This window comes from Lepidochelys kempii, chromosome 3, assembly GCF_965140265.1.
Source record: "Lepidochelys kempii isolate rLepKem1 chromosome 3, rLepKem1.hap2, whole genome shotgun sequence".
NCBI lineage: Eukaryota > Metazoa > Chordata > Testudines > Cheloniidae > Lepidochelys > Lepidochelys kempii.
In genome coordinates this window covers 83,673,166-83,685,342 of record NC_133258.1, presented here as the reverse complement: position 1 = coordinate 83,685,342, position 12,177 = coordinate 83,673,166, and the positions used below count along the sequence as shown (strand labels likewise).

The following is a 12,177-nucleotide window of genomic DNA, read 5'->3' as shown; positions in this document are numbered from 1 at the left end:
TGGTTCCAATGGAGCTAAGGGGCAGGGGATTTTACTCCCGATATTTCCTAATCTCCAAGGCAAAGGGAGGGCTTCAGCCCATTCTGGACCTGCACAGTCTCAACGAGTTCATGGTAAAATTGAAATTGCGCATGGTTTCCTTGGGCACCATCATACCTTCCCTGGATCCTGGTACGCCACCCTCGACATGAAGGACATGTATTTCCACATAGCGATTCATCTGGCGCACAGATGCTTCCTCTGCTTTGCGGTCAACTGTGACCATTATCAGTTCACGGCCCTTCCCTTCGGTCTCTCCACGGCCCCCTCAGTGTTTACCAACTGTATGGCGGTTGTGGCGGCTTTCCTTCGTTGTTGGCAGGTGCAGGTATACCCTTATCTTGATGACTGGCTTATCCAGGGACATGCCAAAGAACAGGTGCAGTCCCACCTCCACTTGGTCAGGGACACGTTTCTTAGGTTAGGCCTCCTTCTCAATGTGGCAAAGTCGACACTAAAACTGACCCAGAGAATAGAATTCACTGGGGCGGTTCTGGACTCCGTGCAGACACGAGCTCTCCTGCTGGATGCCCGTTTCCAGGCTTTAGTGGCCCTCATCTGGAGCCTTCAGAGCTTCCCAACCTCGTCAGCAAGAAGTTGCTTGAGTCTTCTCAGCCACATGGCTTCCTACACAAACATGACCAAGCATGCCAGACTTCGACTCCACCTGTTACAAGCCTGGCTGGCAACAGCCTATCACCCAGGTCGAGATAGCCTGAACTTGGTGGTCACCGTCCCGGAGTGGGACCTGGCCTCTCTCCGCTGGTGGCTAAATCCCCAGGTGGTTTGCAAAGGAGTCCCCTTTCACAGCCCGCAACCTTCCTTGTCCCTGGTCATGGATGAGTCAGGGGACATTCCTCAGGGACATTCAGACGCAGGGCCTATGGCCCCCATCCGCGCTCTCCCTTCATATCTACGTTTGGGAGCTGATGGTGGTGCGGCTTGCCTGTCAAGCCTTCTGGAGCGGCTGCAGGGTCATTGTGTGGCAGTCCTCACAGACAATACCATGGCCATGTTCTACATCAAACAAGGGGGGATACGCTTCTCCCCCTTCTGTCAGGAGGCCGTTCCAACTGTGAGAATTTGGTATAGCCCACTCCATTCACCTGCTGGCTTCCTTTCTACCTGGGATCCAGAACATGCTGACGGACCACCTGAGCAGATCCTTCCGTTCACACAAGTGATCCCTTCAACCAGATATCATCCACCCCATCTTCCAAAGGTGGGGGTTTCCCCAGGTTGACCTGTTTGCCTCCTGCAGCAATCGGAAATGTCCAGCTTTTTTGCTCCCTCCAGAGCCGCTCCCCAGGCTCTCTCACACAAATGCCTTCCTGCTCCCCTGGACAACTCGTCTATTTTACTCCTTTCCCTCATTTCCCCTGGTGCACAGGGTTTTGCTCAAAGTATACAGGGACAGGGCGCAAGTAATTCTGGTAGCTCCCGCATGACCCAGACACCATTGGTATACCATGCTCCTGGAACTCTGTGGACGCTTCAGTCCCATTGCCTCTTCTTCCAGACCTGATTACTTAGGATCACGGTCGCCTCTGCCATCCTGATGTACGATCTCTCCACCTTACAGCATGGATGCTGTGTGACTGAACCCTGCAGAACTTCGCTGTTCAGAATCTGTGCAACAAGTTCTGATGGGCAGCAGGAAGCCCTCCACTAGGGCCACATATATGGCTAAGTGGAAGCGGTTCTTGTGCTGGTGCTCTCAGCACAACATGCCCCCTCTCCAGGTGTCCAGGCCTGTCATTTTGGAATACCTGCTGGGCCTAAAACAGCAGGGCCTGGCGGCATCCTCTGTCAGAGTTCACCTTCCAGCCATCTTGGCTTTTCACCCAGGTGCGCATGGCTACTCTGCCTTCGCCAATCCCATGGTTGGCAGGTTTCTTAAGGGCCTGGACAGTCTCTACCCATAAGTTTGACACCCAGTCCCCACATTGGACCTTAACTTGGTCCTCTCCAGACTCCTGGGGCCCCCGTTCGAGCTGCTGGCCACCTGCTCCCTCCTCTATCTCTCCTGGAAAACAGCTTTCCTTGTCGCTATCACGTCGGCGCGGTGGGTCTCCAAGCTCAGAGCCCTTACTTCCAAACCACCCTACACTATCTTTCATAAAGATAAAGTGCAGCTTTGGCCTCATCCAGCCTTTCTTCTAAAGGTTGTATCGGCCTTCCATATCAGCCAGGACATATTTCTCCCAGTTTTTTATCCAAAACCGCACGCCAGTCACCAGGAACAGCGGCTGCACTCCCTCTATGTCTGTAGGGCCCTCGCCTTCTACACTGAGCATACAAACCCATTCAGGAAGATGGCCCAGCTCTTCATCACGGTGGCGGACTGGATGAAAGGCCTCCCGGTTTCATCTCAGTGGATCTCCTCATGGATCACGTCCTGTATCCACGCTTGCTATGATCTGGCCGGTGTGTCGACCCCACCCCCCCACTGCTCATTCTACAAGGGCCTGGCCTCATCGTCGGCTTTTCTGGCCCAGGCACCAATCCAGGAGATCTGCAGAGCCGCAACTTGGTCCTTGATACACACTTTCGCTTCGCACAATTCTATCGTCCAGCATGCCAGAGATGACACGGTAGAGCGGTCCTACAATCCACGTTGATTCACTCCGACCCCATCACCTAGGTGAGGCTTGGGAGTCACCTAAATTGGAATAGATATGAGCAAGCAGTCAAAGAAGAAAAAACAATTACTCACCTTTGTAACTGTTGTTCTTCGAGATGTGTTGCTCATATCCATTCCAAACCCACCCCGCTTCCCTTCTGTTGGAGTAGCCGGCAAGAAGGAACTGAGAGGGCTCTGGGTCGGCTGGGGTATATATTGAGCGCCATGAAGGCGCTAGTCCAGGGGGGCTCCACAGCGACCCACCAGGTGTTGCTAGGGTAAAAATTCTCCTATGGCCATGCGTGCATCGCACGCATACCTAAATTGGAATGGATATGAGCAACACATCTTGAAGAACAGTTACAAAGGTGAGTAACTGTTTTTTCCTCACAGGACAGGACAACACCTAATTCATCTCTAACATGCAGTTTTCAGCTTTGAGATCAGGATTGCATAAGCTTCCCTTGATGTGAATGTTTTGGTGTATCTTGGCCCACCAATGCCTAATATGTGATAATTATGTTTCTTTTCAATATGGATTAGACAGACCTTGAGTTAAAGTAGTAGATGTTGATTTAGATGTTCTCTTTGGAACACAATCCTGCTCCTGTCAAGTTGCTAATTATGTAGAGGACCAGTGGGGCTAGCTATAAATAAATAGATAAGAGCTCCTCATTTAAAACTCCAACTTTAAATGACTCTGAACTGTCAAGTTGTGCACGTCACCAGGCTATGTAACCATGTGTTCCCACACTTTTACGCTTGGCCTACCTCCTCCACTCCCTCCAATTTTTGTTACACCCACTTCTTATATTTTGTATTACATTTTATTGTAAACTCTGGGGTGGAGGCTGTGTCTTCCTGTAGGTTTGTACAACCCCTTGCTCAATGGGACTTGGATCTTGATTGGGGTCTCTGGACAGTACTGTAATACTGCTGGATACAATTAATTTAGGCTTGAATAAAGACTGGAAGTGGATTCTTGCTATTTACTGTTTAGTCTTAATGGTAAATTAGGAACTGACAGGTTTTTTTAAACCTGTATTCATGTTTCTGTTTTCACACAGAGTTGTTATTGATGGGTATCCTGTAACAACAAAACAAGTAAACATCTTGGAAGCAATGAGAATAATTCCAGTGAAAATCTTTGAGTTACAAGTGGATGCAAAGGAGCTTTTTAGAAGAGCACTAATAGACAAGGAAAGCACTGACAGGTAGTGATGCTAACAAAGAGTGATGATTTTATCCATGTTGTCAGGGTTCCCTCCCCACTCTGAACTCTGGGGTACAGATATGGGGCCCCACACAGAAGACCCCCTAAGCTTATATTCCACCAACTTAGGTTAAAAACTTCCCCAAGGCACAAATTCCTTTCCTTGTCCTTGGACGGTATTGCTGCCAAGTGATTTAAACAAATCACCAAGTGATTTAAACAAACATTCAGGGAGGGGCCACTTGCAGCCCTATTCCCCCCCCAAAAAATATCCCCCCAAAATCCTTCACCCCCTTTCCTGGGGAGGCTTGAGAATAGTATACCAACCAATAGGTTAACAAAGTGAGCACAGATCAAAGCCCCTGGTTTTTAGGGCACTGAAAATCAATCAGGTTCTTAAAAGAATAATTTTATTTTTTTAAAAAGTACAAGAATCACACCTGCAAAATCAGGATGGAAGATAACTTTACAGGGTAAATAAAAAGATTTAAACCACAGAGGATTTCCCTCTGACTCTGCTTCCCAGTTACAAAACAGGAATAAAATTACCTCTTAGCATAGGGAAAATTCACAAACTAAAACAAAAGATAATCTAATGCATTTCCTTGCTATTACTTACAATTTCTGTAATTTTATATGTATCATTTCAGGATCTTTTAGGAGCTGGTTTACCTTCTTGGTCTCTCTCTGTTTCGAGAGGGAACCAACAAAGAGAGCACAAATAAAACCTTCCTTCCCCTCCCCCCCAGATTTGAAAGTAACTTCTTTCCACATTGGTCCTTCTGGTCAGGTGCCAACTAGGTTAATTGAACCGATTAACCCTTTACAGCTAAATGATTCTGTACCTTTGGCCAGGAGGCATTTTATGTTACTGCATACATAAAGGTTGTTACCCTTCCCTTTATATTTATGACACATGTAAATCTTATCTTTCACAAGTATCGATTTAAGTACTCATATGTCCCTCATCAAAAGAATATCTGAGTGCTGCTGAAAGTGACTACCAAAAACTGTATCTGCTAGCTTTGCTACTGGATTTTATTATTCACCCACAAAAGCATTACTAGTGTCAGTAAAACAGATACTTAACTGACTCTAACATAATCTGTCTCTTTTCCTTGAGTGAGAGTTCTAATTGTAGGCCTTTTTAAAGGTCAGGAGTAATGTTTCATTTCTCCAAAGTACAGTGCACAAGTTATTTTTCTAAACCAGTGTTTCTCAACTTATTATACATTGTGGGCCACACATGTGGCCCATAATGTTTAACCTGGACCACAGGGGCAGGGTGGCAGCGCAGTAGCGGCCCAGACCCCACCCTGCGGGCCAGAGACCCCAGGAGCTGCCTGGTTACCCCGACCTCAGGACTCCAATAGGGTTGCCAACTGTCTAATTGCACAAACCCAAACACCCTTGCCCCACCCCCCTGCTCTGCCCCTTCCCTAAGGCTCCTAGGCCAATGGGAACTGCAGAGTCAGTGCTCAGGGTGGGGCAGCGTACGGAGACCTCCTGCCCCCTCCCAGGGGCCGCAAAACGTACTGGCCACTTCTGGGAGTGACATGGGGCCAGGGCAGGCAGGAAGCCTGCCTTAGCCCTGCTACACCATCGGACTTTTTGTTCATTTGCATCACAAAAAAATAACCTAGAACTATCTTTTTGCAAGAGTTTTTTACAACTCCCATTTTTAATTTCAAACAAGTTATATTTTGTAGGCTTAAATCTGCCCCATTGTGCAATCTGAATAATTACTAAAAGGTAGTATTACGTTAAGAGCCTCATCTTATTGCTTTAAAAAAATCCCTAATATATGCTTTTTGCACTGTTTAAATGAAGAACCAGGATACTCTATGCATTTAAACTGGATATTTATACTTTTCAGGATACTTGCAGCTGTGTTCTAATCCAGATTGCGCTGGGAGTTTTACATAACATCCCAGTTTAAATTTAGTTTACTTTTTTAATTGGATAAAATATATATAAAACTTTCTGAGTTTGGAGCTTGCATTTCTCTTAAACATATTAGAAGATTATGGCTCCTTACTGCTAAACAAGAATCTGATGCTCACTTGATTCTTTTGGACCTTGATATCACAAATTTCTAGTTCAGATACTGGATTCAGGATTGTGCCTACCACCACACCAATGCTCCCATCTTAAAAGGCTTACAAGACTTTGTTTAGACTAGGATTTAAAGGCATGTGTAGCAAAGCAAAGACTCACCGGTGCAGTGCCTCCTGCTGGTCGTCTTGGGAATTAGCTCTTCAGCCTTCAGAGTGCCCTCTGCTTGCCAATGTCTCGCTTACCTCCAGCCCCCGTGTCCCTCCCAGACCCCAGTGCCCCTTACCCCAGTGCCCCTTACCCTAGGGTTCTGCCCAGGGGACCCCCCCAACCCTCTCACCCACCTTGCCTCAGTGGCTACTGCCAGTCATCATCTAGCCCCCACTCACTGGGGCAAACGGCAATCTTCTCACGGCCACTCATTATTGGCAAGGAGGTTGGACCAGCTACCTCTGCCTATATCTGGGCTGCACCTCCCAGCCCCAGTACATGCATAGGCTTTACCAAGGCCTCAGCCTGGGGAGTTGCCAGGCTGGAGCTCCCCAGCCCCTCTGGCCTTTCCCCAGCCCTGCTCCACTCCAGGTGCCCTCTTCTCCCAGGCACCCAGGTCCTTCTCTCTCCCCAGCTAGAGAGAGACTCTGACTCAGCTCCTCCCTGGGCCCTTATAACAGGGCCAGGTGTGGCCTGATTGGGTTGTGGCCCCAGTTGTGGCTGTTTCCCCAATCAGCCTACCTTTTTCAGGAGCAAGGCAACTGCCCTGCTACACGTTATTAGAATATGTCCATAAACGTGTAATAATTAATATCCTAAAAGTCCTCTTCAAAATATTAAGGCTAAAGTCAGGAAATAAACAGACAGAGTGTAATTTTCTGAATTTTGCTTGTTTTCTGGACATCCACTTGATTACTCAGAGTTGTGTAATGATAAGAACAAACGAGAATTTTTTCTGTATTAATGACAATACGATTCTTGATAAACAAAGCTGTATTTCCTCAACAGTACTCTACAGTTTCAATAAGCATAATTAAAAATATATTGATAATGAACTCTAATGTATAAATTTTGACCTTCAGTCAGATAATCATCATCAGGAAAAATATATATTTTGTATGTTTTTGATTCTTCTTATGTCAATGCTGTTTCTTAAATCATTGCTATTTTTTTATTTTCTTCAGTCCACCTTATCCTATACATGACAGCTCACAGATTCTAGCTATTCGGAACTCCTGCTATAAAAAGAAAATTGATGCTATTAGGACTTACTACGAGAAGGAACATCAGAACTGGTGTGTGGTTGATGCATTCCGCAGCAAGTGGTGGATCTGGAACAAAATATTTGAGGAAGTTCAGGTGATCATTAAAAAGATCCAAACATATCTGGAAACAATCAGAGAAGGTAAAAGAAGAATTGCTGTTTAAAAATAGTGCTTGCTGTTTTGTAATTGTAATTTAAGGAACCCATTGTGTCACATTTAGATTCAATTTTAATTTGCTTCAAGTTATCCAAAGCAATAATGCCCAGGCAAAAACATTTTAAGCTGGATTTAAGTTTCAGAGCACATTTCAGTCACTTAGTAGTAATAAAAGTCTTACAAGAAAATAGTACTTATAAAAAAAATTGAATATCTTGATTACACTGGGAAAATGCATCATGTCAGAAACTAATAAATGTTATGTAATATGATGCAAAACACAACTTGCGTAGATAGAGGCTGAACATGTTAGTTGGTCATGGTTAACACTATTGGTTTTAAACATGAGTCTCTTGTCTACACCATTTTACATTATGTTAACAGAGAGCTTGTCTACATGGTGAAGTAATGCACTCTACAGGGGTGTGATTTCTAAAGCCTACTAATGAGTTGTGCATTAATTGGTCCATCTAGATCCTGCTGGTGCACACTAAAAGTTTCCTACTGTGCTTTAACATGCTCAGCACTATGTTAAAGTGCACTAGGAGAAAAGGTAAGCAGTCATGGAATAAGAGGAAATGGCCTCCCATGGATTAGTAACTGGTTAAGAGATAGGAAACAAAGGGTATGAATAAATGGTCAGTTTTTACAATGGAAAGAGCTAAATAGCGGGGTCCCCCAAAGATCTGTATTGGGACTTGTGCTATCCAGCATAATGATAAATGATCTGGAAAAGGGGTAAACAGTGAGGTGGCAACGATACTAAATTACTCAAGATAGTTAAGTCCAAAGCTGATTGTGAAGAGTTACAAAGGAATTTCACAAAACTAGGTGACTGGGCAACAAAATGAGTGATGAAATTCAATGTTGATAAGTGCAAAATAATACACATTGGAAAAAATAATCCCAACTATATATATAAAATGATGGGGTCTAAATGAGCTCTTACTACTCAAAAAAGAGATCTTGGAGTCATCGTGGATAATTCTCTGAAAATATCTGCTCACTGTACAGCAGCAGTCAAAAAAGCTAACAGAATATTAGGAACCATTAGGAAAGGGGATTGATGATAAAACAGAAAATATCATAATGCCACTATATAAATACGTGGTATGACCACACTTTGAATACTGCATGCGATTCTAGTCACCCCATCTCAAAAAAAGATTTACTAGAATTGGAACAGGTAAAGAGAAGGGCAACAAAAATGATTAGTTAGGAGTATGGAACAGTTTCCATACGAGGAGAGATTAAAAAGCCTGGGACTGTTCAGTTTCGAAAAGAAGAGACTAAAAGGAGATATGATAGAGATCTATAAAATCATGAATGGTATGGAGAAAATGAAATAGGGAAGTGTTATTTATCCCTTCCCATAACACAAGAAATAGAGGTCATTAAATTAATAGGCAGCAGGTTTAAAACAAACAGAAGGATGTACTTCTTCACACATCGCACAGGCAACCTATGGAACTCATTGCCAGTGGATATTATGAAGTATAACTGGGTTTAGAAAAGAATTAGGTAAATTCATGGTCCATCAATGGCTATTAGCCAAGATGGTCAAGGATGCAAACCCATGTTCCAGGTGTCCCTCATTAAACCAATGCAATTTAAAGCATGGATGTTCTAAAATCAATTTAAATCTGAATTATATCTGTTTAGTTTGCACCTTTAAATTTACTAATGCAAGCTAAACTGCTATTACTGGTTTTAGACTGATATAAGGATATCCACAAAAAGAGTTTGCATCAATTTAAGTAAATCAGTTCTTAAACCAGTTTAAGTTAACCTGGTGCATCTTCTCTGTGTGGACAAGCCCCCGATGCATTTTTCCAGTGTAGACAAGGTCTACAGACTTGTCCCCACCTTGTCACAAACTAAAAGTTTGTGTAGACAAGCCTTAAGAGACCACCTCTCTCACCTTGTGACATGTTATCACCGCTGAGATCAGCAGAGTTGGTTGAGCAGGAGCCCAGTTGATATGAAAGGGAGTTGCGATTAAGATGTTCTCCAGTAGGACTCCTTAGCACCTTTTGGAATTTGCTTCCTTACCTCTCACCCCTTGGTACAAAGTAGCCTGAGTTTGTTGATCTTCAGGATTTGCTGAAGGGCTTATTTCCTTCCCAACTCCTCAAAAATTTCCTCTTTAGGGTGTTAGGTACTGGGGTAGAATCTGTTTGGGGGTTGAAGTTTTGTTTATATTTTTTGTGATTGCCAGAGTATTGTATAGTGGGAGCCACTGGAAGAGACCATTTATTCTGTTTATATATTTGAAATACTTATTAAGGACGCTCAGTCCAGGACTGATGCTTTGTTTTATAAACTAGTATAAATAAAAATACGTTTATAAACACAGAAAATTCAGAATTAGGGTTAATCTTACAAGGATTGTTTTTTGCAGTGCTGTTGTAGCCGTGTTGGTCCCAGGATATTAGAGAGACAAAGTGAGTGAGGTAATATTGGACCAACTTGTATTTGTGAAAGAGACAAGCTTTCGAGCAACACAGAGCTACACGGAGGTCCTGAGGAAGAGCTGTGTAGCTTGAAAGTTTGTCTTTCACCAAGAGAAGCTGATCCAATAAAAGATAGTACATCACCTACCATGTCTCTCAAAGGTTTTGATTTTTTATCCAGTGTACACTCAGCCTTAATAAAATTTTTGTTTGTCTGGGAATTTCTTTCTTTTTAGTTTTTTTGAGGGGTGGGGAGGAGTTGGTGAGGTTGGAAAGCAAGGAACTAGGAGTCATAGGAAGGCAGGAAACAGAAGCTTTACTTGGTCCTTGGCTCCTTAGCAGGCCTCTGTGAGTTAGATACCTCAGATTCCTCAGGATCCATATGCTGATTCCTCTTTTCCTACTAGCTGGTAAGAATTCTGTTGCTATCTGCCACTCTGTGAAGGCATTACAGATTCTGCTCCTGGTGAAGTACAGAAGCATCTTCCAAGATCTGTTTTACCAGAGGATGGAATTTGATAACAACTTGTCTCTGCAAGTCCTGCCTCCACTCCCTGGCAATGTTCCCTCTAATTTTTGACAGGCTGTGTGTGCAAAAAAACCTTTCTGTGCAAATTGTTGTGCTTCTGTGCAAATTTCCATGTGCATGGGGTTTAGGGTCTGTGTGCATGCACATACACGCACAGCTTAGAGGGAACAGTGCTCCCTGGCTTCTTCATGGAAGAAGACTGCGTGGATGGGAGGGGTGAATGGGAGTGCTTACTATTTGGGAGTGTCATGAGTACATTGATTCTATCTTAGTTTTTAAAGACTGCATGTATACAAAGCATCCATGTACAATCTTCACACTTTTATTAAGTTTACATACATGAATAAATAAATCCATGGCCTCTCTGAGGGGATAATCCCATTTAGACAAATCTGCTGGCAATAGGGAGGATAAGAGCTGGTGCCTGAGATCCAGGAACACAGAAGCAGAGGAGAGATATTTTCACTTCTTCCAAATGTAACTGTGGGGTGAGTGATGTAAGTGGCAAACTAACATAATTTGCATTGATTTGGTATTAGTATGAGTACATAACAAATGTTACTTAAATTGATTTGTTGTTCTGTGGGGACAAAATTGCTATTCTTTGGGGATCAAATTCAGTACTGGCATAAACTGACACATTTTAGTTGTTGAGTTATCTTACACCAGGGTTGAGTTTGGCCACAGCTGTCCTTGAGGATGGTGCAATGTAAATTAGAATGCTTGTGGAGGAAAGACGTGCTGCCTTATTTTACGTCCTCCTTTTGCTTTTCCTGTTACAGCCTCATATTGGCACCCAAACTTCAATCGTCTAAACTTCAGTCATAACCCAAATAATATTTAATTCCTCTTTAATCTATAATTTGAACATTAGACTTTTAAAATATAAATTGGATTTTCTTAGATATTTTTTTCCAAGAGATCTTGAATAACTCTGTTAGCTAGACCCTCAAGTTTGTAAGACTGGGGTGAATAAATGAGAGTTTTTATCACATCCTAATTTAAACTTCTTTTCACTTATGTCGAGAAATCAAATGACAATTTAAATGTTCCTTCGCATCAGAGGAATGAAACAGTACACCCGTAATGCAAAACTACCTCAAAAAAAGTTGATTAATAAATTAACTGTGGAGGATCCTGCAACATTAGCTATTGTATTTCTTAAGTAATTGCTAAAGAAAAGATTACCAAAATAAATTAATAAAATATTTTGCAACCTAGTTACTTTAATAATCAAATTATTTATAAAGATTGCCAGTTTGTGATTCTCATCATTGAATATAAGTGTTACATTTCCACAATGGATATAATCCTCAAAAATGGCAACATTTTGTACTGCATGTGAAAAATGTTGAAATTTTACAAAATAACATTTTATTCTATTATCGACAGGAAAAGCAGCCAGTATTGCTGATTTATGTATCACACCACAAGAGTTGCAGTCTCGGCTAGGAGAATTTGGACAATACTGTCCTGTCAGCATCGCAGAAAAGGGTGAACTGGTTGACTGCTCTGTAACCTCATCATTGCAGTTTGCAGCAGAGTTTCGAGGACACTATTACAAAATGGCTTCGCAGGAGGAATTGAATGTGAATATCCAAGGGCCTCAATGGCCTCAGCAAGGGTGGGATAGGAGGAAGGGTGGCTTTACTAGGAGCAGAGCCATCCCTATCCATACGCAAAGTACGCAGCTATGTAGGGCACCAGGAAATTTGGGGCACCAAAATTTCACCAGTGGTGGGAAGTGCAGTGACTCAGCCGCACCGCCAGTGAGTGCTGGGGGTCGGTTCCCCCCAAGCCAGGGTCCCCTCCCCCCCCTGCAGAGGCCTGGAGCCAGCCCCCTTCCCCCCCGC

At 43.4% G+C, this 12,177-nt stretch overlaps 1 protein-coding gene across 1 annotated transcript in view; it reads left to right on the top strand.

The window, feature by feature from the left end:
* Nucleotides 1-12,177, top strand: part of AK9 (adenylate kinase 9) — a 239,389-nt gene that overhangs the window by 210,735 nt on the left and 16,477 nt on the right. The window contains 3 exon segments of the mRNA XM_073336992.1: nt 3,730-3,876; nt 7,106-7,326; nt 11,717-11,913. Coding sequence (XP_073193093.1) covers nt 3,730-3,876; nt 7,106-7,326; nt 11,717-11,913 — 565 coding nt within the window.